This window comes from Saccopteryx bilineata, chromosome 5 (assembly GCF_036850765.1).
Source record: "Saccopteryx bilineata isolate mSacBil1 chromosome 5, mSacBil1_pri_phased_curated, whole genome shotgun sequence".
Taxonomy (NCBI): Eukaryota; Metazoa; Chordata; class Mammalia; order Chiroptera; family Emballonuridae; genus Saccopteryx; species Saccopteryx bilineata.
Window position 1 is genome coordinate 34710330 of NC_089494.1, and position 25481 is coordinate 34735810.

The following is a 25481-nucleotide window of genomic DNA, read 5'->3' on the forward strand; positions in this document are numbered from 1 at the left end:
TAAACACACCATATTGGGCAGCTGTGTTCGGCTTGCTCCCGGCGTTACCAGGTATAAGCACTTTGCCTGAGTAGTGCGTGACCTCGTGGCAGTGCCATGTGTGTATGGCCTATATAAAGCTATGGTGTTTGCACTCAGGGGGATTGCAGATACTGGGATTGCCCATTCGCCAGTGTGAGGGCCATTTTGCTGTTTGTTTGCCTGAGAGGCTGTTTCCGCTGCCTGTGTGTTGTGAGATTTTATTAAATGGGATGGTCCAACTCTTTTGGGCTCTGCATTTTTTCTACCGTCTGCCCAAATCCAATGTGAACCTGCCTGGCCTTGGCTACCGGCAATACACACTAAAATATCAATTGTGAATTCAAATGATTGGAGACTTGGAGAGGGAATCATCATTCTAATGTGATATTAAAGGATAAGTGGTTTTGTTTACCAGCCAAGGCAAAGCAACAAAGTCTTTTTTCCTGGAACTTGGAAACGTTCTTATCATTTGAACTTATTTTTTATAAATTGTCACTCAGCAATTTCTTTTCTGATATTTCAGTTGGCTTACAGTCATTCAAGATCCAGACCTAATGGTAAACAGCATTACTAAAGCCAGACTTTTTTGTTGTTGTTGTTCCTTTCTTTTTCTTTCACTTTTTGCTTTTTCAGTTCATAGGTTTCCTAAAATTGATGTTCCTCTGCTGTTTGATAGACAAAATTCCCAAGAATTTTTGCCTTGATTAAAGAGCTGTTTTCTCTAGGGAAGAACATCAGTAATCTGGTTCAACTGAGGCTTGAGAAGTAAAATTGTTAACACCACTGACTTTCCAAAACTATTTCCTATTTTAATATTTTACTAGTTTTTTCCTAATTGTCCCAAAGCTCCTCAGACTTTTCATTTATTCATTTTGCCCATACAAGTACAGGCTTGAAAACAACTGAGCATCAGCTGCCACACCTCCTCCACCATTGCTCAAGAAGAGGTGCTGGCTCTGGCCAGTTTGCTCAGTGGTAGAGTATCACCCAGGCATGTGGAAGTCCAGGGTTCAATTCCCAGCCAGGACACAGAGGAGAAGCACCCATCAGCTTCTCCATCCTTCCCCTTCTCCTTTCTCTCTATCTCTCTCTTCCCCTACAGCAGCTGAGGCTCCATTGGAGCAAAGTAGGCCCAGGCGCAGAGTATGGCTCCATGGCCTCCATCTCAGGCACTAGAATGGTTCCAGTTGCAACGGAGCAACGTCCCAGATGGGCAGAGCATTGCCTCCTATTGGGCATGCTGGGTGGATCCTGGTCAGATGCATGTGGGAGTTCTGACCCCCAATTCTTACTTTAGAAAAATCCCCCCCAAAATGAAGAAGTGCGTATTTAAGTTAATTTATTAATCTGAGTGAATTTATTAAGGCAAAACAAAATTATTCTTTGCTATTATCATCCTTAATGTTACATGTGCCTTTTTTTTTTTTTTGTATTTTTCTGAAGCTGGAAATGGGGAGGCAGTCAGACAGACTCCTGCATGTGCCCGACCGGGATCCACCCAGCATGCCCACCAGGGGACGATGCTCTGCCTATCTGGGGCGTCGCTCTGTCACAATCAGAGCCATTCTAGTGCCTGAGGCAGAGGCCACAGAGCCATCCTCAGCGCCTGGGCCAACTTTGCTCCAATGGAGCCTTGGCTGCAGGAGGGGAAGAGAGAGACAGAGAGGAAGGAGAGGGGGAGGGGTGAAGAAGCAGATGGGTGCTTCTCCTGCGTGCTCTGGCCGGGAATCAAACCCGGGACTCCTGCACACCAGGCCGACGCTCTACCACTGAGCTAACCAGCCAGGGCCTACATGTGCCTTTTTTTTTTAAGTGAGAGGAGGGGAGATAGAGAGACAGACTCCCGTTTGCACCCTGACGGGGATCCAACTGGCAACCCCATCTGGGGCTGCTGACAAACAGGCTATTTTTAGCACCTGAGGCAGAGGCTCCACAGAGCCAACATCAGTGCCTGGGCAATGTGCTCATACCAAACTAGTTGAGCCATGTCTGGGGGAGGGAAAGAGAGAGAGAGAGAAAGAAGAGAACGGGGTAAGAGAGACTAAGCAGATGGTTCCTTCTCCCGTGTGCCCTGAGCAGAAATCAAAAAAGGAACTTCCACACTTCGGGTTGATGCTCTAACACTGAGCTAACGGCCAGGGCCCATATATGCCTTCTATTAAAAGAACATTGGTGAACCTGAGTAGAGCTAATATCCAAGTAAAGGAAGGAATGACATAGTTTTTCATACCAATGTCAGAATTCACTCCCATTGTAATCTAACAAATAAAAATAAGAGTTCCTTAGAGAGTCCAAAAGAAAAGTTAAGAGCAAGCAAAGACACCCATGCTTTCATAATTTTGCACTAAAGCTTGAATGAATGACCCATGTTTAAGTTTATACCACTATATATGACTTGAAAAAGAGAGAAGACAGAGGTTAAATAAGAAATGGCACCATAGAGGAAGAAATTAGCTTAGCTTTTGTTTGTGGTATAAAAAATTCATATTAATCATCTCATAAACTTACCTTTTTTCCATTCACAAAAAAAATCAGCTCATCAGAATGGGGAGAAGACATCATGTCAGCACAATGAAAGATTGTCCTAAAGAGCTGATATTTGACAGCCAAAACCTGGATGCCAATCAGTTTTGGAAAAGCCCAAGCTGCAGCAGTGCCTTATAGCCACACTGCCAGATAGAGGCACCAATCAGGGCTGTCTGTCCGCCCAGCCCGCAACGCACTTCAAACAGCTCTTGGCAGCACCCTGTTTCCTTCTTACCCAGGAATGAGTCAAGTCAGCATCTCAGCTGGTTTCCTTTGGAGTCCAAGACTGGTTTTCTAGAAGAAAGTGTTTGAAGCCAGGGACAATAAATAAAAAGTGACTGTTACATAGGCTGTTATTATTTTTAAACTAACCAAGCCATCAATCAATACAACACTATTAAAACTCATGAAACTAATTCTCAAGTTTCTTTCTTTCTTTCTCCCTTTCTCTTTCTTTCTTTCTTTCTTTCTTTCTTTCTTTCTTTCTTTCTTTCTTTCTTTCTTTCTTTCTTTCGTTCTGCATTAAAGGGCAAAGGAAATTCCTTCTTTTCTCAGCATGCTTTTTTTTCTTTTAAATTATTTTTTAAAGATTTTATTTATTGAATTTTAGAGTTAGGAGAGAGAGAGAGAAATGGGGGATGGACAAGCAGGAAGCATCAACTCATAGCCATTGCTTCCTTGACCAATTAAGTCTGAAGTTTTGAACCAGTGACCTCAGCACTCCAGGTCGATGCTCTATCTACTATACAACCACATGCTAAGCCTCAGAGTGCTTTCTCTCTCTCTCTCTCTCTCTCTCTCTCTCTGTCTCTCTCTTTCTTTCTCTCTAGCATGCCTGTGCCTTTCCTCCCCCTTTCTTGCCTCAAGGCGCAAACCTTTCCCTTTCTCTCTCCTAAACTCCAACAGCTTTTCTTTTGCCTCTGTAACTTGTTTCCTGAGCCCATGCAGCCCAGCTGGCTCACTTCTTCCATGGCTCGTTTCTACCTCTGTGACTCTCTAAAGAAATTGTTACTTTGAACAAAACAATCAGGGGGCGGGGAGGCAAAGGGAAGATTCCACCATGCATGCAACTAAAACCTTCATAAAAATGTGTCTTTAAAATTCATGTATAACAACTTGAAATTATGTTCTCTTTTCTTAATATATTTTGGTAATCCTTGTTTCTTCAAATTTATGGCTTCAAGATATCAAGCTACTTCAAACAATAAACATATACATATACCACATTTCCCCATGTATAAGACACTTCCATGTATAAGACGCACCTTAATTTGGGGGCCTGAAACTTGAAAAAAACTATTATATAAAGTTATTGAACTCAAGTTTTATTTATCATAAAATTCATACAACTCCTCATCTGCACAGAAAAGCAGGAAAAGCAAGTTTAAAAATGTCTACAACCACTATACAAGATGCATCCAGTTTTTAGACCCCAAAATTTTTGAAAAAAGGTGCATCTTATACATAGAAAAATATGGTACATATACATAGGCTTACCATTTGCCAGAGACTGTTCTTCAATTCTACAATAACTTGGTAAATATTATCATTATCTCTTTAGAGATGAAGAAACTGAGGCACAGAGACCTTAAGCAACTTGTCCCATGTCACACAGGCAACAGGTGGCAGAGGTCTTCTACAGTCTGTGTCCTTAACCTCCAGGTGAAAGCATGATAGAAAATGAGGCCAGAGGAGTCGCCAGAGGCCAGAGTATGTAGGGAAGTCATTGGAAGGTTTTGAAGGGGGGAAGGGTGACACAATCTCTTTTAAGTTTTAAAAGATTGCTTTGGCTACTTTACAGAGAATGAAGGGTGAGGGCAAGTGTAGGAGGAAAGAGTAGATTAGAAGTTAGGACAGTGGCACAGTCAACAGATGATGAGGCTTGGACTAGCGTGACAGTGGAAGGAATGGTAAGAAGGAGCCAGATTTGCTAACAGATTGTATTTGAGGTTTGTGGGGTGGGGGAGTCAAAGATGTCTCCACAGATTTTAAGCTGAGCACATGAGTGGGGCTGTCTTTTACATTATTTTATTATTATTATTATTATTTTTGTATTTTTCTGAAGCTGAAAACGGGGAGAGACAGTCAGACAGACTCCTGCATGCGCCCGACCCAGATCCACCTGGCACGCCCACCAGGGGCCACGCTCTGCCCACCAGGGGGCGATGCTCTGCCCCTCCAGGGCGTCGCTCTGCTGCGACCAGAGCCACTCTAGCGCCTGGGGCAGAGGCCAAGGAGCCATCCCCAGCGCCCGGGCCATCTTTGCTCCAATGGAGCCTTGGCCGCGGGAGGGGAAGAGAGAGACAGAGAGGAAGGAGGGGGGGTGGAGAAGCAAATGGGCGCTTCTCCGGTGTGCCCTGGCCGGGAATCGAACCCGGATCCCCCGCACGCCAGGCCAACGCTCTACCACTGAGCCAACCGGCCAGGGCTACATTATAAGTTCTATTTGGACATGTTAAATATGTGAAGTCTGAGTTATAACATTCAAATGGAGGTGGTGAGTGGGTTGTTGGGTATTCAAAGCTGCCTTCTTTGCTCTCTCTCTTGAGAAGAGAGAAGGCTCCATGTTTGGGGCAGAATTTCACTGCAGGGATTCCAATCCAGCCTTCCTTGAAGTCCCAAGTTCTAACGTGACCAGCTGGATAGAGGGGCTACACACTCCCCAACCTTGATTACTCCACAGGTCCCCTCTGAGGGCTCCTTGCCAAACAGGATTCACCAAAGGAACAAAGAAAGGGCATTTTTTAAAGTGAAAGTAGAGTAGATACACTCCTGCATGCACCCTGACTGGGACCTACCCATCAACCCCCATTTTGGACTGATGCTCAGACCAACCCTACTATCCTCAGTGCCCAGGGTTGACACTAGAACCAATTCAGCCACTGGCTGTGAGAAGGGAAGAGAGAGAGAAGGGGGAGAAGAAGGGGAAGAGAAGCAAATGGTCACTTCTTATGTATGCCCTGACCAGAGATTGATCCTGGGCCTTCCGCAAGCAGGGCCAAAGCTCTATCCACTGAGCAACCGGCCAGGGCAGAGAAAGGACATTTTTTAGCAGAAGGAACTGTTAGTGTAAAGTCAAGGAAGTTCAAAATTGCATATTATGTTTTACAGATTTGCAAGTTTATTTTATTTTTGCATATAAATTGCTCAGGAATGAATGACGAGAATATGAGTATCAAATAAAATCACTCAGCTGTTAAAACCATTTATGTGCCTGAAAATATCCTTGTTCACAGGGAGTGTAGGGTGTGTGTGTTTGAGTTCAGTGGGCACTGTAAAGTACTAGATGAAATGATATTTATTTCAGTGTGGTAGGATAATGAATAACTATAGGGAAAAAAGGTAACTTCAAGAAATGGTAAGCAATGTACTAAACAGGGTAAAGAGGATACAAGGTAACTTAAGTGACTAGTTTAGTTTTGGGTAGTCAGTGCCTGAGTGCATTTGAACTAAGTTCTTGGCCTGTTAGACAGACCAAGAGTCTCAAGGTCTGGGTGATTCTGACTAAAAGCTATTTTTGCTAAATACTAAAATGTAGCACAATATTTTGCAGACACAACTGTAAACAAGATAAGCTCAACAGGGACGCAGCTGATTAAGTGTAGTCAACTGCAAAGAACAAATCACTGCGTAATTTACCAAATAGTGTACATAAGATAAGCAATGGCCAAGCCTCCCTTTGAGAAGACACAGCTTTGAACATGAATATCTTGTCTTCTTTGCTTGCTTCAAGTAAATAAAACTATCTAATGACAACCACATCTCATTCTTGAACAGAACACCCTGACCAGTGAAGCCCTTTAGATTGGTAATAAACCCATCAAGAGTAGACACAGGAAAAGAGCAGCAAGTATAGTGGCCTCAAAGGAGAAATGAGCTGGTTGTTGAAAGGGGAAAGAAGGCCAGTGTGGCTCAGCATGGAGTACAGAGGAAGAGTAGGGACATAACATTGAGGATCAGGGCAAGAGAACCAAGATCCCCTCTTGGGATTATCCAGTTTGAATTGCTTGTTTCGTTTAAAGTGCGCATGTCAGTTGTATCTAGGAATCTGGAGGTCAGAGGCGGGGCCCAGACTGGAGATACAAATTAAAGAGTCATCAACTCATAAGCAAAAGTCCACAGAAATTGTAACTTATGGGGGGCGGGTGGAGTCACACTTCTATTGTGGCAGGAAATACTTAGCTGATGTGCTTCCACCTTGCCAGGCTTTCCCCCACTCTTTAGGTATCATTTACACTTAGCAATCCATGCTTGCAGCCTTCAGAGTGGGGTTCTTATATCAGGAATACAAAAAACAAAATCTAGTCAAAGTTTGGATTGAATTTTAAACAGGCCATTCGTGGCTTTTGGTTAAGTTGGTAGAGTAAGATAAGTGCAATACTCGTGTCCTCGCACACCTACAAAAAAATTACAACTACATTACAGAACAACCGTAACTGAGAGCTGCCTGACATCTAGTTGAACACAAGTCCTATAATTAATATACAGAAGAGCCACGCTGAGGCTGGTGAGAGGAGTGGAGATAAGGAACAGCTGGTCCCACACCCACGTGTGGCGGTTAAGAATTGGGAGGGACATCTCAGCTGCAGAGGTCCCCCCTGAGAAGTAGGGGATCACAGCCCCACATCAGGCTCCCAGCCCGGGGTTCCAGTGCTGAGGAGTCCCCGTAACTCCTGGCTGTGAAAACCAGAGAGGACTGTGGCTGAGCGAGACAGAGGGCTGCTGGAGTTCCAGGTGTTCCTTGTAAAGGGCCCCCAAACAAACTTACTCCCTGAGAGGCTCACTTGCTCTGGGCTCCAGTGCTGGAGGCTGGGGGGTGGGAGGGTGCAGCTTGAAAGGCTCCACATATGGGAGGAACTGGATTGTCTGGAATCAGGTCTATAAGTGTAAGCTTGTTCTCTCTTTCCAAACAGCTATTTACTATTTTTGCAGATAAAGTAAAAGAATTTCTAGTTCTTTTGGCATACTAAATGTATACAATAATTACTTTAGCTAAGATAAACTAAGTGGGTTTTTTTTTCCGGTATAGCATTAACCATAGAGAATTAACACATTTGAATCATGACAAATACACTTTATTTTAAAAAAAATGATCTATGTTTAATCATCTATTTTAGATCGTTTGACATTAGTGTCATTTTTTGAGGTTCTTAATAGCATGAGTAAACTGCAGTCAGTTTAGAAGTTAAAACTCTTGACTTTAATGGGAAGTAGGCATTTACCAAAAATAAATAAAGACTTCTCCTGGAAAACAAAATAGCAGATAACACAGTGTGACAGAGAGAGGCTGGTGACCCCTAAGGCTCTGATGGTCCTGGAATAGGAGACTGCACTGGCTTCTATGGAGTATTTGGCAGTAGAATTTGGGCCGAGGTCATAGCCAAGGCCACCAACTCATCAAAGCAAGGACAAGGACAAGGAGTGGATCAACCGTCACCCAGCTGGATCACCTGGTCAAGGATATAAAGATTAAGTCCCTGGAGAAGATCTATGTCTTCTCCCTGCCCATCAAGGAACCTGAATCATTGACTTTGTCCTGAGGCATCCCTCAAAAATTAGATTTTGAAGATTATGCCTGTGCAAAAGCAGACACAGTTTCAAGGCATTTGTCACCATTGGGGACTAAAATGGACATATTATCTGGGTGTTAAGTGCTCAAATGAAATAGCCACTGCCGTTTATGGGGCCATCATCTTGGCCAAGCTCTCTGTTGTCCCTGTGCTGCAAGGCTACCAGGGAAACAAGACCGGCAAGCCCTACACTGTCCCTTGTAGGTGACTCACCACTGTGGCTCTATGCTTGTGTGCCTCATCTGTGTCCCTAAGGGCACTAGCATTGTCTCAGCCCTTGTGCCCAAGAAACTGCTGTTGATGGCCAGTATTGACACAATGGCCATCCTGAGCAACTTCTCCAAGGCCACCTTTAATGTCATCTCTAAGACCTATAGCTATCTCACCCCTGACCTCTGGAAAGAGACTGTTCACCAAGTCTTTCTATCTGGAATGCACTGACCATATTATAAAGACCCACCGCAGAGTTTCTTAGCAGAGGACCAAGCCTCCAGCTGTGGCTACCACATAATTTTATACAAGAAATATAAAGTGAATTAAGTCAGTTAAAATAAATGGAACAAAGGAAAAACTACAAAAGGCAGGGAATATTTTTTAGGTGCATCACAATTAAACACAATTATTAAAAGTTTGTATAGTCTGTTATAAAAATAGCACATAAGCCTCCTGGGTGGTGGTGCAGTGGATAGAGCATCAACCTGGTATGCCCAAAACCCAGGTTTGAAACCCCGTGGTCACTGGCTTGACCGAGTACTCATCCATCTTGAGTGTAGGCTAACCAGATTGAGTACGGGGTCACTGGCTTGAGAATGAGATCACTAACATGATCCTATGGTCACTGGCTTAAAGCCCAAGGTTCTTGGCTTGAACAAGGGTCACTGGCTTAGCTGGACTCCATCCCCCCACCCGCAACCTGGTCAATGCACGTATGAAAAGCAATCAATGAACAACTAAAGTGCCATAACTACGAGTTGAAGCTTCTCATCTCTCTGCCTTCTCCCACCTCTCTGTCTCAAAAAAAAAAAAAGCACATACAACAAAGGAATAAAATATAAAATCTACTGATTTTTCCCTGTGTGAACTTGTTTGCAAGTTTAATTTTTTTTCTTTAATGAAAGCTAAAATAAGTAAAAGCAAATTCAAATTAGTATAAAGTTATCTTAAATTAAAAGGTCATTTTTTGTCCCCCCCCCAAAAAATCAAAGATGTATATAATCTTTAAAATCTAGTAGTCAGTGGAGGAATAGGGAAATTAAAGAAGGATTCATCTGTAATAAGAGTAAAAAGCTAAACATAACAAGTAAAACAACTTATATTTAGACTATCAAATTCTTCATTTAACAATCTCTTATCTACATAAGAGAAAATGTATAGATGGATAACTAGAATTCACTAACATTTGATTTGGTAGGGTCAAAAGTTACCTAAAAAGTGAATATGTATTACACAGAATAGGATTTCCCAATTTTTTTCAGTGCTTGTTCGTTTAAGACAAACCAAAAGCACAAGATGACATCTTCACAGCGTAATTAGTTCAAAAGATATTTTCTTAGCTTTAAATCCTTTCATTATATATGCAAAGTATCATAGAGTAAGTCATTAACATCAAAGGGATGACAGCTTAGGCAAGATAGCCCATAATATTGCTAATAATTATGTATGGGGTCAGGTGGGTGCAAGACTGATGAGGGGGGTTACTTTGTAAGATAAATAAACGTCTAACCACTATGTTGTACACCTGACACTAATATAATATTGTCAATTGTAATTAAAAAAAAACTTAAAAGGTCATTAAGAGAGGGCCGTTTTCACTATTAATCACCTTAGCTTAGTTCAACGGAGCTGTTAAATTTAAAGCAGGCATAACAACTTTGCAGTTTCAGCTGAGGGGTGTAATGCTGGTGGCTGAGGCCAGGTGGGTCCACATTGGATTCAGGCAGACGGTAGAAAACTGCGGAGCAGGAAAGCATCAGGCCATTACATGTTTATTGGAGGCTCCCAAAGACAGGGGTGCAAATAAACAAAGGAAAACCTTTTTGCAATGAGGGGCAAAGGATCAGGAAAACCACGCCTTGCAGTGACGGGAGAGCAATCTGGGAGCATTGCCCCCAAGGGAAAGCACCCATAGCCTTACAGAGACTAACCACACGTGGCGCTGCCAGGAGCTAACACATTAATCAAGCAAAGTGCTTGCAGCCAGTAAACCAGCAAGAGAGCCTAACACAGCTGTTTTCCCCACATTCCACCCCTTTAGGGTTGCTCAGCTCACATTCTATGTGACAGGTGTCTTCTGCAATTGTCCCTGTGCGAGAGGTTAGGTACGTTATAGAAAGAGATTACAGCTACAGCACAAGTTATACAATAACACAAAGGTGCCCTTCACAAGTCTCCCTGAGCACTCTGCACATAGAGTTAACTGGAGGCCCACTCCTAGCCCCCTACCCCATGGTAGGTGGGAGGGCATGTATCGTCCATTTTGTCCATTGAAGAAAATGTCCTTGGTGTGTCTCTGCAACTGGATGGGAGCAGCTTCCCGGTGCAACAGGGATTCCACAGGTGCCCTGTACCCTCCATCAAGGTCTCTCATAGTACTTGACACAGGCAGTGGATGGCATGTCCATTCAGCAAGGGAGCCAGGGTCCCCCTCTGGTCACTGTCCAAGACTCCATTACACTGCTCGATGATCAGGCTATAATTTGCAGCCCAGCTGTCTGTGCAAACCACCAAGATAAAGGTTCATTACAGGCAACTAGCCAAACAGCTCTTTATTAACAGGTCTCAGCACCTTTCCAGAAGCTCTCTGTCCATTGCCACAAGCTCCTCAGCAAGCTTATGGGGCTTGGTGGATTCAAACACACTCAAGTCACCCTGACATTTCTCATAGCTGCTGCTGCTACAAAATGCACCTATTATGGTCTAAGGCCAACACCTGCTGTACAGTAGAATGTGCATTGCTGATTTCACATATGGCCTCTGGCCCTCACCCATCGCAGTCGGATGGGTCCTCGGCCTTCCCCCATTCAAACTGGGATAGCAGGTTTGGGGGATCCTCCTCTTTCACAGCTGTCTACAACAAGTAATCTTGCAACCAGCACTCCAGCCATATTCTTGGCAGCTGCTGGGCTGTCTGCTTCCCCTGCTTTTTCAGTGGCTGAAACCTCCTTTATGTCATAAGCTGCTGCCAAAACACTAGCAGGATTTTATTAGACTTACCATCTAATTTCTCCTTATCTGCTCCAGCCACAATCAAATCTACCCACAATTGTGTTCAGGTAACCTTTACTGGCCCATTTCTCTTGTTAGTTGGTGTGTGGGGGGCATCATGGCAGCAGCCCGCACAGCCTTATGATTCTGTGCTGCCTCTAGCTCCCCCAAATCTGCTACCAACTGTGTAACTGTGTTAATGGGACATCCCACATAGGGGCTCAAGATAGCCACCCAGAAAGGGATGAAAGGGTGCTTCAGAGAATAAGGTCTCTCATCCTGGCTGTAAACACTTCCTCATCTGGCCCACGGGACCTTGGGTTGAAAGCAGCATTCTTCATACCTAGTTCCCAAAGGACCTGGGGAAGCTCACTGTAGCACTGCCACTGACTCACTGCCCCCGGCAAGTCTCCAGCATTCTGCCAGACTGTACAAATGGCAGCCATCACCCATTCTAATAGGGTATGGTTTCCAGGGTTGTCATGGCAGATCTGAAGATGCTGCCTCAAGGGGGAGTGTGTGGTAATGGCAGCCAATTTCTCCATCTCTGTTCTGGAGAGCATGATGCCATCCACCCCCTATGTCCCACAACCACCGCAAGCAGGCTGCCAGAAGCTCAGTGTGTTTCTTCCTGAATTGTGCCCCCAACTCCATCAGCTCTGCCTGGGTGTCGGGTCAGACCACAGTATGCTCCACTACCTGTGTAGGGGCTGTGCCTGCCCCTGAGATGTTCTTGGCTGCTGGGTTTACGTTCTGGTCAACCAACAACTGGGCTCTGAGTCTGCAGATGGCAGTTTAGGCCAAACCTCCTCCTCAGAAGAGGAGGATTTGGAAATGCCTGCTCCTGCCAACTCAGACCCACTCCACTGGCACAAGTACAGCTCTGTCTTCAGCACCTGCTTTGGCTCCTGTGGCTGCCGGCTCTCGGCCTGAAGCTGAGAGTAGAATTCTTGAACCTGCAGTTGTTTTTCCAACAATTGTTACTGCCAATGTTCAGCTTTTAGTGAAAACTGTAGCTCACAGAACCATACTTCTTTCTCCAGTGACCATTCTATCTCCAGGTGCCATTGGTCTTCAGCCTGCACCCGCAGTGCAGCTCCTGAACCTGGTCAGAGTCCTTCTCTTATTCTGATTCTAGTTCACGCCATCATTGGTGCTCAGTCTGTTCTTGCAGGTCTATAACAATAACAACACCAGCCCATGGCCTCCAAATGGACTACCACAGGAAACCGTATGTAGGAGAACAATGACCACTCCTGTACCTCATACTTCGAAGATGTTGATGGCTCCATAGCAATCTGATCCAAATCCTACCCACTATGCCAGATGTGATGCCAGTGGCCAAGGCCAGGCAAGTCCACTTTGGATTCAAGCAGACAGTAGAAAAACTACTGACCCAGAAAGCATTGGGTCGTTACATGATTATTGGAGGTTCTCAAAGACAGGTGAGCAAACAAAGGAAAAACAGATTTTCTCAGTGAAGAGCAAGGGATCAGGAAAACCTAACCTTGTAGTGATGGGAGAACTATCTGGGAGCATCGCCCCAAGGGAAAGCACCCATAGTCTTACATAGACTACACACACGTGGCACTGCCATGTGCTCACACGCTAACTAAGCAAAGTGTTCGCAGTCAGTAAACCAGCGAGCAAGCCTAACCATAGCTTTTCCCCCCACATTGCGACATTCAGCTTTCTGCATTTTATAGTGACAATCATTTGCCGTTTTCTGACATATATGTGTATACAAGAGTTATATATACAGGAAGTTATAAGGAGACACACAAAGGTAAGAATTAGCTGTCTAAATTCAATACCCGCTGCTATGGAAAGAGAATGAATGTAATCCGTATGCTGGTTTTTCCAGGTGGGAAGCAGACAGATCTGCCACATGGCTCATTCAGTGTTTGAGCTAAAAAGTATAACACTAACAATTTAAGTGACAATTCAGCTCAACTAGTGCAAACCAGCTGCACTCACACCGGGGCAACTCCTCTGGCACACACCCCAGGCTTTCCCTTCAGTTTTTCTTGACTGATTGTCTAGGTCCAGCCTCCACCTTACTCTGTCCAGCGCGTAGCCAGCAGATATTCTGAAAACAAGGGCAGCCCTCCTGCCACGGTGGAATACTGTCATACTCTCAGTATGACAGGCTCAGGCCACTGGTCATAAAATTCTCAAGTGAAGGCTGGCCCATTGAACTGAGCTTCAAGGAAGGAATTATAGCTTTCCTACACTTGGAAATCAGAGATCTGCTTCAGTTAAACTCTTTTACCTGCAACCAGCAGGCACCCAACAAAACATTCCTTTCTGGAAAGCAGAACATACATCCATTTGCCATTGCATTGTTTTTTTGTTTTGTTTTGTTTTTTAAATATATTTTTATTAATGGTAATGGGATGACATTAATAAATCAGGGTACATATATTCAAAGAAAACATGTCTACGTTATTTTGTCATTAAATTATGTTGCATACCCCTCGCCCAAAGTCAGATTGTACTCCGCCACCCTCTATCTAGTTCTCTGTGCCCCTCCCCCTCCCCCTAACTCTCTCCCTCCCGCCCTCCCATGTCCTCCCTCCCCCCACCCCTGGTAACCACCACACTCTTGTCCATGTCTCTTAGTCTCGTTTTTATGTTCCACCAATGTATGGAATCATGTAGTTCTTGTTTTTTTCTGATTTACTTATTTCACTCCTTATAATGTTATCAAGATCCCACCATTTTGCTGTAAATGATCTGATGTCATCATTTCTTATGGCTGAGTAGTACTCCATAGTGTATATGTGCCACATCTTCTTTATCCAGTCTTCTTTTGAAGGGCTTTTTGGTTGTTTCCATGTCTTGGCCACTGTGAACAGTGCTGCAATGAACATGGGGCTACATGTGTCTTCACGTATCAATGTTTCTGAGGTTTTGGGGTATATACCCAGTAGAGGGATTGCTGGGTCATAAGGTAGTTCTATTTGCAGTTTTTTGAGGAACCACCATAGTTTCCTCCATAATGGTTGTACTACTTTACAGTCCCACCAACAGTGAATGAGGGTTCCTTTTTCTCCACAGCCTCTCCAACATTTGCTATTACCCGTCTTGTTGATAATAGCTAATCTAACAGGGGTGAGGTGGTATCTCATTGTAGTTTTGATTTGCATTTCTCTAATAACTAATGAAGCTGAGCATCTTTTCATATATCTGTTGGCCATTTGTATTTCTTCCTGGGAGAAGTGTCTGTTCATGTCCTCTTCCCATTTTTTATTGGATTGTATGTTTGTTTGTTGTTGAGTTTTATGAGTTCTTTGTAAATTTTGGATATTAGGCCCTTATCTGAGCTGTTGTTTGAAAATATCATTTCCCATTTAGTTGGCTGTCTGTTTATTTTGATATCAGTTTCTCTTGCTGAGCAAAAACTTTTTATTCTGATGTAGTCCCATTCATTTATCTTTGCCTTCACTTCTCTTGCCATTGGAGTCAAGTTCATAAAATGTTCTTTAAAACCCAGGTCCATGATTTTAGTACCTATGTCTTCTTTCATGTACTTTATTGTTTGAGGTCTTATATTTAGGTCTTTGATCCATTTTGAATTAATTTTTAGTACACGGGGACAGGCTGTAGTCGAGTTTCATTCTTTTGCATGTGGCTTTCCAGTTTTCCCAACACCATTTGTTGAAGAGGCTTTCTTTTCTCCATTGTGTGTTGTTGGCCCCTTTATCAAAGATATTTGACCATATATATGTGGTTTTATTTCTGGGCTTCTATTCTGTTTCCATTGGTCTGAGTATCTATTTTTCTGCCAATACCATGCTGTTTTGATTATCGTGGCCCTATAATTATAGTTTGAAGTCAGGTATTGTAATGCCCCCAGCTTCATTCTTTTTCCTTAGGATTGTTTTGGCTATTCGGGGTTTTTTATAGTTCCATATAAATCTGATGATTTTTTGTTCCATTTCTTTAAAAAATCTCATAGGAATTTTGATGGGAATTGCATTAAATTTGTATATTGCTTTGGGTAATATGGCCATGTTGATTATATTTATTCTTCCTATCCAAGAGCAAGGAATATTTTTCCACCTCATTGTATCTTTTTTGATTTCCCTTAACAATGCTTTGTAATTTTCATTATAAAGGTCCTTTACATTCTTTGTTATGTTTATTCCTAGGTATTTTATTTTTTTTGTTGCAATCGTGAAGGGGATTATTTTTTTGAGTTCGTTTTCTAATATTTCATTGTTGGCATATACAAAGGCTATGGACTTTTGTATGTTAATTTTGTATCCTGCAACCTTACTGTACTGGTTTATTGTTTCTAATAATCTTTTTGTGGAGTCCTTCGGGTTTTCGATGTATAGGATCACATCATCAGCAAAAAGTGATACCTTTACTTGTTCTCTTCCGATATGGATGCCTTTTATTTCTTTGTCTTGTCTGATTGCTCTGGCCAGAACTTCTAGCACCACGTTGAATAAGAGTGGAGAGAGTGGACAACCCTGTCTTGTTCCTGATTTAAGGTAGAAAATCCTCAGTTTTATGCCGTTTAATATGATGTTGGCTGATGGTTTATCATATATGTCATTTATCATGTTGAGATATTTTCCTTCTATACCCATTTTGTTGAGAGTCTTAAACATAAAATTGTGTTGTATTTTATCAAAAGCCTTTTCTGCATCTATTGATAAGATCATGTGGTTTTTGTTCTTTGTTTTGTTGATATGGTGTATTACGTTAACCGTTTTGCGTATGTTGAACCATCCTTGAGATTCTGGGATGAATCCCACTTGATCATGATGTATTATATTTTTAATATGTTGTTGTATTCGGTTTGCCAGTATTTTGTTTAGTATTTTAGCATCTGTATTCATTAGAGATATTGGTCTGTAGTTTTCTTTCTTTGTGCCATCCTTGCCAGGTTTTGGTATGAGGGTTATGTTGGCCTCATAAAATGTGTTTGGAAGTATTGCTTCTTCTTCAATTTTTTGGAAGATTTTGAGTAGAATAGGAACCAAGTCTTCTTTGAATGTTTGATAGAATTCACTAGTATAACCGTCTGGGCCTGGACTTTTATTTTTGGGGAGGTTTTTAATAGTTTTTTCTATTTCCTCCCTGCTGATTGGTCTGTTTAGGCTTTCTGCTTCTTCATGACTCAGTCTAGGAAGGTTGTATTGTTCTAGGAATTTATCCATTTCTTCTAGATTGTTGTATTTGGTGGTATATAATTTTTCATAGTGTTCTACAATACATTCTTGTATATCTATGATGTCTGTGGTGATCTCTCCTCTTTCATTTTGGATTTTATTTGATTTGAGTCCTGTGCCTTTTTTCCTTGGTGAGTCTTGTCAATTTTGGTTGATCTTTTCAAAGAACCAGCTCCTTGTTTTATTGATTTTTTCTATAGGTTTTTCTGTTCTCTATTTCATGTTATTTCTGCTCTGACTTTATTATCTCTTCTCGGCTGGTTTTGGGTTGTCGTTGTTCTTCTTTTTCTTAGTTCCTTAAGGTGTGAAGTTAAGTGGTTTACTCGGCTCTCTCATTGTTTGTTCTATAGGCCTGAAGTGATATGAACTTTCCTCTTATACTGCTTTTGCTGCATCCCAGAGATTCTGATATGTCGTATTTCATTTTCAATTTGTCTGTATATATCTTTTGATCTCTGCGCTTATTTCTTCTTTGACCCATTCATGTTTTTAGAAGTATGTTGTTAGTTTCCACATTTTTGTGGGTTTTCCCCCCCTCTTTTTTGCAGTTGAATTCTAGTTTCAAGGCTTTATGATCAGAAAAATATGCTTGGTACAATTTCAATTTTTCTAAATTTGCTGATATTGTCTTTGTGGCCCAACATATGGTCAATTCTTGAGAATGGTTCCATGTACACTAGAGAAAAATGTTGTACATCTGTCGCTTTTGGGATGAAGTGTCTCCTTAGATGTCTATCATATCCAGGTGGTCTAGTATTTCGTTTAAGGCCACTATAATCTTTAATTGATTCTCTGTTTTGATGACCGATCTAGAGCCGTCAGTGGTGTATTGAGGTCTCCAAGTATGATTGTATTTTTGTTAGTTTTGTTTTAAGGTCAATAAGTAGCTGTCTTATATATTTTGGTGCTCCTTGGTTTGGTGCAATATATATTAAGGATTGTTATGTCTTCTTGATTCAGCTTCCCCATTAATCAGTATGAAATGACCTAATTTTGTCTCTGAGTACTTTTTCAGTCTTGTAGTCAGGCATTATTAGATATGAGTATTGCTAAGCCCTGCTTTTGTTTTGGGTGTTGTTTGCTTGGAGTATTGTTTTTCCAGCCTTTCACTTTGAATTTCTTTTTATCCTTGTTGCTTATATGTGTTTCTTGTAGGCAGCATATAGTTGGATTTTCTTTTTTAATCCATTCTGCTACTCTGTGTCTTTTTATTGGTAATTTTAATCCATTTACATTTAGTGTAATTATTGACACTTTGGGTTCCCTACTCGCCATTTTATAATTGCTTTCTGTTAGTTTTGTATCTGTTTGATTCTTCTCTTTTGTTTTTCTATCATTTGTTTTGTTTGTTTGGTGTTCCATACTTCTTTCCTCTGTTGCTACCTTTTTAAGTCAAGTGTTTTTTGTGGTGGTTTTTTCAAGGGTGGTACCATTAAGTAATGAAAAGAGGTAGCCTACCATATTCATTGTAGTACCCTATCTTATGAGTATTTCTGCACTTCATCGTCCTTTGCTACTGGTTAATCTCCATCCTCTCCCCCCTTTTTTTTTTTCCTTTGTTGTCCACAGGTTTAAGTTTGGTTTTATTGTGTTCTTCTTGGAGCTGTTTACTTGTTGTGCTGTTTTCTTGTTGTTCTTGAATCTGGTTGGAAAAACCCCTTTAGTATTCCTGGAGTGGGGCCTTTCTGCATGATATAATTCCTCATCTTTTCTGTATTTGTGAATGTTTTTATATCTCCTTTGTACTTGAAGGATAGCTTGATGGTATAGTATTCTTGGCTGAAAGTTCCTCTCTTTCAGGGCTTTAAATATTGGGGTCCACTCTCTTCTAGCTTGTAGAGTTTCTGCTGAGAAATCTGATGATTAATCTAATAGACCGTTCCTTTATATGTTGTACTCTTCTTTTCCCTGGCTACCTTGAGAATTTTTTCTTTGTCATTGGTTTGTGTCATCTTATATGATGTGCCTTGGAGTGGGTTTGTTGGGGTAAGAAACTTGGTGTTCTGTTTGCTTCTTGAATTTGAGGCTTTAGTTCTTCCACAGGCTTGGGAAGTTCTCGTCTATTGTTTGTTTGAGTATATTCTCCATTCCATTTTCTTTCTCTTCTCCCTCTGATAATACCTATATTCTTATGTATTCTTCTGATGGAGTCAGACAATTCCTGTAGGGCTTTCTCGTTTTTTATTATTTTTGAGTCTCTTTCTTCTTCTCTCTGTTGTGCCTCAAGTTGTTTGTCTTCTATTTCACTAATCCTATCTTCAATCTGGGCTGTTCTGTTAACTAAGCTTGTTACCTCGTTTTTCATCTCGTGAATTGAGCAGAGTGGGGTTCTTATATCAGGAATACAAAAAACAAAATCTAGTCAAAGTTTGGATTGAATTTTAAACAGGCCATTCGTGGCTTTTGGTTAAGATGGTAGAGTAAGATAAGTGCGATACTCGTGTCCTCCCATACCCACAAGAAAATTACAACTACATTACAGAACAACTGTAACTGAGAGCTGCCTGAAATCTAGTTGAACACAAGTCCTATAATTAATATACAGAAGAGCCACGTTGAGGCTGGTGAGAGGAACGGAGATAAGGAACAGGCTGGTCCCACACCCACGTGTGGCGGTTAAGAATTGGGAGGGACATCTCAGCTGCAGAGGTCCCCCCTGAGAAGCCAGGGATCACAGCCCACATCAGGCTCCCAGCCCGGGGTTCCAGTGCTGAGGAGTCCCCGTAACTTCTGGCTGTGAAAACCAGAGGGGACTGTGGCTGAGTGAGACAGAGGGCTGCTGGAGTTCCAGGTGTTCCTTGTAAAGGGCCCCCAAACAAACTTACTCCCTGAGAGGCTCACTTGCTCTGGGCTCCAGTGCTGGAGGCTGGGGGGTGGGAGGTGCAGCTTGAAAGGCTCCAGTGACATATGGGAGGAACTGGATTGTCTGGAATCAGGACTGTTAAGTGTAAGCTTGTTCTCTTTCCAAACAGCTATTTACTATTTTTGCAGATAAAGTAAAAGAATTTCTAGTTCTTTTGGCATACTAAATGTATACAATACTTACTTTAGCTAAGATAAACTAAGTGATTTTTTTTTCTGGTATAGCATTAACGATAGAGAATTAACACATTTAAATCATGACAAATACACTTCTTTTTAAAAAATGATCTATGTTTTAGATCGTTTGACATTAGTGTCATTTTTTGAGGTTCTTAATAGCATGAGTAAACTGCAGTCAGTTTAGAAGTTAAAATTCTTGACTTTAATGGGAAGTAGGCATTTACCAAAAATAAATAAAGACTTCTCCTGGAAAACAAAATAGCAGACAACACAGTGTGACAGAGAGAGGCTGGTGACCCCTAAGGCTCTGATGGTCCTGGAATGGGAGACTGCACTGGCTTCTATGGAGTATTTGGCAGTAGAATTTTGGGCTGAGGTCATAGCCAAGGCCACCAACTCGTCAAAGCAAGGACAAGGACAAGGAGTGGATCAACCGTCACCAAGCTGGATTACCTACCTGGTCAAGGATATAAAGATCAAGTCCCTGAAAAAGATCTATGTCTTCTCCCTGCCCATCAAGGAACCTGAGATCATTGGCTTTGTCCTGAGGCAACCCTCAAAAATTAGATTTTGAAGATTATGCCTGTGCAAAAGCAGACACAGGTTCAAGGCATTTGTCACCATTGGGGACTAAAATGGACATGTTATCTGGGTGTTAAGTGCTCAAATGAAATAGCCACTGCCGTTTATGGGGCCATCATTTTGGCCAAGCTCTCTGTTGTCCCTGTGCTGCAAGGCTACCAGGGAAACAAGACCGGTAAGCCCTACACTGTCCCTTGTAGGTGATTCACCACTGTGGCTCCATGCTTGTGTGCCTCATTTGTGTCCCTAAGGGCATTAGCATTGTCTCAGCCCTTGTGCCCAAGAAACTGCTGTTGATGGCCAGTATTGACACAATGGCCATCCTGAGCAACTTCTCCAAGGCCACCTTTAATGTCATCTCTAAGACCTATAGCTATCTCACCCCTGACCTCTGGAAAGAGACTATTTACCAAGTCTTTCTATCTGGAATGCACTGACCATATTATAAAGACCCACCGCAGAGTTTCTTAGCAGAGGACCAAGCCTCCAGCTGTGGCTACCACATAATTTTATACAAGAAATATAAAGTGAATTAAGTCAGTTAAAATAAATGGAACAAAGAAAAAACTATAAAAGGCAGGGAATATTTTTCAGGTGCATCACAATTAAACACAATTATTAAAAGTTTGTATAGTCTGTTATAAAAATAGCACATAAGCCTCCTGGGTGGTGGTGCAGTGGATAGAGCATCAACCTGATATGCTCAAAACCCAGGTTTGAAACCCCGTGGTCGCTGGCTTGACCGAGTACTCCTCCAGCTTGAGTGTAGGCTAACCAGATTGATTACGGGGTCACTGGCTTGAGAATGAGATCACTAACATGATCCTATGGTCACTGGCTTAAAGCCCAAGGTTCCTGGCTTGAACAAGGGTCACTGGCTTAGCTGGACTCCTCCCCCCCCAACCTGGTCAATGCACGTATGAGAAGCAATCAATGAACAACTAAAGTGCCACAAATATGAATTGAAGCTTCTCTTCTCTCTGCCTTACCCCACCTCTCTGTCTCAAAAAAAAAAAAAAAAGCACATACAACAAAGGAATAAAATCTACTGATTTTTCCCTGTGTGAGCTTGTTTGCAAGTTTAATTTTTTTTCTTTAATGAAAGCTAAAATAAGTAAAAGCAAATTCAAATTAGTATAAAGTTATCTTAAATTGAAAGGTCATTTTTTGTCTCCCCCCCCAAAAAAAACAAAGATGTATATAATCTTTAAAATCTAGTACTCAGTGGAAGAATAGGGAAATTAAAGAAGGATTTCATCTGTAATAAGAGTAAAAAGCTAAACATATCAAGTAAAACAACTTATATTTAGACTATCAAATTCTTCATTTAACAATCTCTTATCTACATAAGAGAAAATGTATAGATGGATAACTAGAATTCACTAATATTTGACTTGGTAGGGTCAAAAGTTACCTAAAAAGTGAATATGTATTACACAGAATAGGATTTCCCAATTTTTTTCAGTGCTTGTTCATTCAAGACAAACCAAAAGCACAAGATGACATTTTCACACAGTAATTAGTTTAAAAGATATTTTCTTAGCTTTAAATCCTTTCATTATACATGCAAAGTATCATAGAGTAAGTCATTAACATCAAGGGGATGACAGCTTAGGGGCAATATAGCCCATAATATTGCTAATAATTATGTATGGGGTCAGGTGGGTGCAAGACTGATGAGGGGGGTCACTTTGTAAGATAAATAAACGTCTAACCACTATGTTGTACACCTGACACTAATATAATATTGTCAATTGTAATTTAAAAAAAACTTAAAAGGTCATTAAGAGAGGGCCGTTTTCACTGTTAGTCACCTTAGCTTAGTTCAACGGAGCTGTTAAATTTAAAGCAGGCATAACAACTTTGCAGTTTCAGCTGACGGGTATAATGCTGGCGGCTGAGGCCAGGCGGGTCCACATTGGATTCAGGCAGACGGTAGAAAACTGCGGAGCAGGAAAGCATCAGGCCATTACATGTTTATTGGAGGCTCCCAAAGACAGGGGTGCAAATAAACAAAGGAAAACCTTTTTGCAATGAGGGGCAAAGGATCATGAAAACCACGCCTTGCAGAGACGGGAGAGCGATCTGGGAGCATCGCCCCCAAGGGAAAGCACCCATAGCCTTACATAGATAGACTAACCACACGTGGCGCTGCCAGGAGCTAACACATTAATCAAGCAAAGTGCTTGCAGCCAGTAAACCAGCAAGAAAGCCTAACACAGCTGTTTTCCCCACATTCCACCCCTTTAGGGTTGCTCAGCTCACATTCTATGTGACAGGTGTCTTCTGCAATTGTCCCTGTGCGAGAGGTTAGGTACGTTATAGAAAGAAACTACAGCTACAGCACAAATTATACAATAACACAAAGGTGCCCTTCACAATGTCTCCCTGAGCACTCTGCACAGAGAGTTAATTGGAAGCCCACTTCTAGCCCCCTACCCCATGGTAGGTGGGAGGGCATGTATCGTCCATTTTGTCTATTGAAGAAAATGTCCTTGGTGTGTCTCTGCAACTGGATGGGAGCAGCTTCCCGGTGCAACAGGGATTCCACAGGTGCCCTGTGCCCCCCATCAAGGTCTCTCATAGTACTTTACACAAGCAGTGGATAGCAGGTCCATCCAGCAAGGGAGCCAGGGTCCCCCTCTGGTCACTGACCAAGACTCCATTACACTGCTTGATGATCAGGCTATAATTTGCAGCCCAGCTGTCTGTGCAAACCACCAAGATAAAGGTTCATTACAGGCAACTAGCCAAACAGCTCTTTATTAACAGGTCTCAGCACCTTTCCAGAAGCTCTCTGTCCATTGCCACAAGCTCCTCAGCAAGCTTACGGGGCTTGGTGGATTCAAACACACTCAAGTCACCCTGACATTTCTCATAGCTGCTGCTGCTACAAAAAGCACCTATTATGGTCTAAGGCCAACACCTGCTGTACAGTAGAATGTGCATTGCTGATTTCACATATGGCCTCTGGCCCTCACCCATCGCAGTCGGTTGGGTCCTTGGCCTTCCCCCTATTCAAACTGGGATAGCAGGTTTGGGGGATCCTCCTCTTTCACAGCTGTCTACAACAAGTAATCTTGCAACCAGCACTCCAGCCATATTTTTGGCAGCTGCTGGGCTGTCTGCTTCCCCTGCTTTTTCAGTGGCTGAAACCTCCTTTATGTCATAAGCTGCTGCCAAAACACTAGCAGGATTTTATTAGACTTACCATCTAATTTCTCCTTATCTGCTCCAGCCACAATCAAATCTACCCACAATTGTGTTCAGGTAACCTTTACTGGCCCATTTCTCTTATTAGTCAGTGTGTGTGTGTGTGTGGGGGGGCAACATGGCAGCAGCCCGCACAACCTTATGATTCTGTGCTGCCTCTAGCTCCCCCAAATCTGCTACCAACTGTGTAACTGTGTTAATGGGACGTCCCACATAGGGGCTCAAGATAGCCACCCAGAAAGGGCTGAAAGGGTGCTACAGAGAATAAGGTCTCTCATCCTGGCTGTAAACACTTCCTCATCTGGCCCACGGGACCTTGGGTTGAAAGCAGCATTCTTCATACCTAGTTCCCAAAGGACCTGGGGAAGCTCACTGTAGCACTGCCACTGACTCACGGCCCCCGGCAAGTCTCCAGCATTCTGCCAGACTGTACAAATGGCAGCCATCACCCATTCTAATAGGGTATGGTTTCCAGGGTTGTCATGGCAGATCTGAAGATGCTGCCTCAAGGGGGAGTGTGTGGTAATGGCAGCCATTTCTCCATCTCTGTTCTGGAGAGCATGATGCCATCCACCCCCTATGTCCCACAACCACCACAAGCAGGCTGCCAGAAGCTCAGTGTGTTTCTTCCTGAATTGTGCCCCCAACTCCATCAGCTCTGCCTGGGTGTCGGGTCAGACCACAGTATGCTCCATTACCTGTGTAGGGGCTGTGCCTGCCCCTGAGATGTTCTTGGCTGCTGGGTTTACGTTCTGGTCAACCAACAACTGGGCTCTGAGTCTGCAGATGGCAGTTTAGGCCAAACCTCCTCCTCAGAAGAGGAGGATTTGGAAATGCCTGCTCCTGCCAACTCAGACCCACTCCACTGGCACAAGTACAGCTCTGTCTTCAGCACCTGCTTTGGCTCCTGTGGCTGCCGGCTCTCGGCCTGAAGCTGAGAGTAGAATTCTTGAACCTGCAGTTGTTTTTCCAACAATTGTTACTGCCAATGTTCAGCTTCTAGTGAAAACTGTAGCTCACAGAACCATACTTCTTTCTCCAGTGACCATTCTATCTCCAGGTGCCATTGGTCTTCAGCCTGCACGCCGCAGTGCAGCTCCTGAACCTGGTCAGAGTCCTTCTCTTGCTCTGATTCTAGTTCACGCCATCATTGGTGCTCAGTCTGTTCTTGCAGGTCTATAACAATAACAACACCAGCCCATGGCCCCCAAATGGACTACCACAGGAAACCGTATGTAGGAGAACAACGACCACTCCTGTACCTCACACTTCGAAGATGTTGATGGCTCCATAGCAATCTGATCCAAATCCTACCCACTATGCCAGATGTGATGCCAGTGGCCAAGGCCAGGCAAGTCCACTTTGGATTCAAGCAGACAGTAGAAAAACTGCTGACCCAGAAAGCATTGGGTCATTACATGATTATTGGAGGTTCTCAAAGACAGGTGAGCAAACAAAGGAAAAACAGATTTTCTCAGTGAAGAGCAAGGGATCAGGAAAACCTAACCTTGTAGTGATGGGAGAACTATCTGGGAGCATCCCAAGGGAAAGCACCCATAGTCTTACATAGACTACACACACGTGGCACTGCCATGTGCTCACACGCTAACTAAGCAAAGTGTTCGCAGCCAGTAAACCAGCGAGCAAGCCTAACCATAGCTTTTCCCCCCACAATGCGACATTCAGCTTTCTGCATTTTATAGTGACAATCATTTGCTGTTTTCTGACATATATGTGTACACAGGAGTTATATATACAGGAAGTTATAAGGAGACACACAAAGGTAAGAATTAGCTGTCTAAATTCAATACCCGCTGCTATGGAAAGAGAATGAATGTAATCCGTATGCTGGTTTTTCCAGGTGGGAAGCAGACAGATCTGCCACATGGCTCATTCAGTGTTTGAGCTAAAAAGTATAACACTAACAATTTAAGTGACAATTCAGCTCAACTAGTGCAAACCAGCTGCACTCACACCGGGGCAGCTCCTCTGGCACACAAAACCAGCTGCACTCACACCGGGGCAGCTCCTCTGGCACACAAAACCAGCTGCACTCACACCGGGGCAGCTCCTCTGGCACACAAAACCAGCTGCACTCACACCGGGGCAGCTCCTCTGGCACACAAAACCAGCTGCA

At 42.8% G+C, this 25481-nt stretch overlaps 1 protein-coding gene and 2 pseudogenes across 1 annotated transcript in view; 2 read left to right on the plus strand and 1 right to left on the minus strand.

Moving 5' to 3' along the window:
- Positions 1–2637, minus strand: part of LOC136337564 (aldehyde oxidase 4-like) — an 88587-nt gene extending 85950 nt beyond the window's left edge. Inside the window, exon 1 of the mRNA XM_066278903.1 lies at positions 2530–2637. Coding sequence (XP_066135000.1) covers positions 2530–2583 — 54 coding nt within the window. The 5' untranslated portion in view covers positions 2584–2637. The remainder of the gene's footprint in view (positions 1–2529) is intronic.
- Positions 2638–4227: 1590 nt separating this feature from the next.
- LOC136306452 (small ribosomal subunit protein uS5 pseudogene) lies at positions 4228–8558 on the plus strand (annotated as a pseudogene).
- An 11301-nt stretch (positions 8559–19859) lies between these two features.
- LOC136306453 (small ribosomal subunit protein uS5 pseudogene) lies at positions 19860–20602 on the plus strand (annotated as a pseudogene).
- The last annotated feature ends 4879 nt before the right edge of the window (positions 20603–25481 follow it).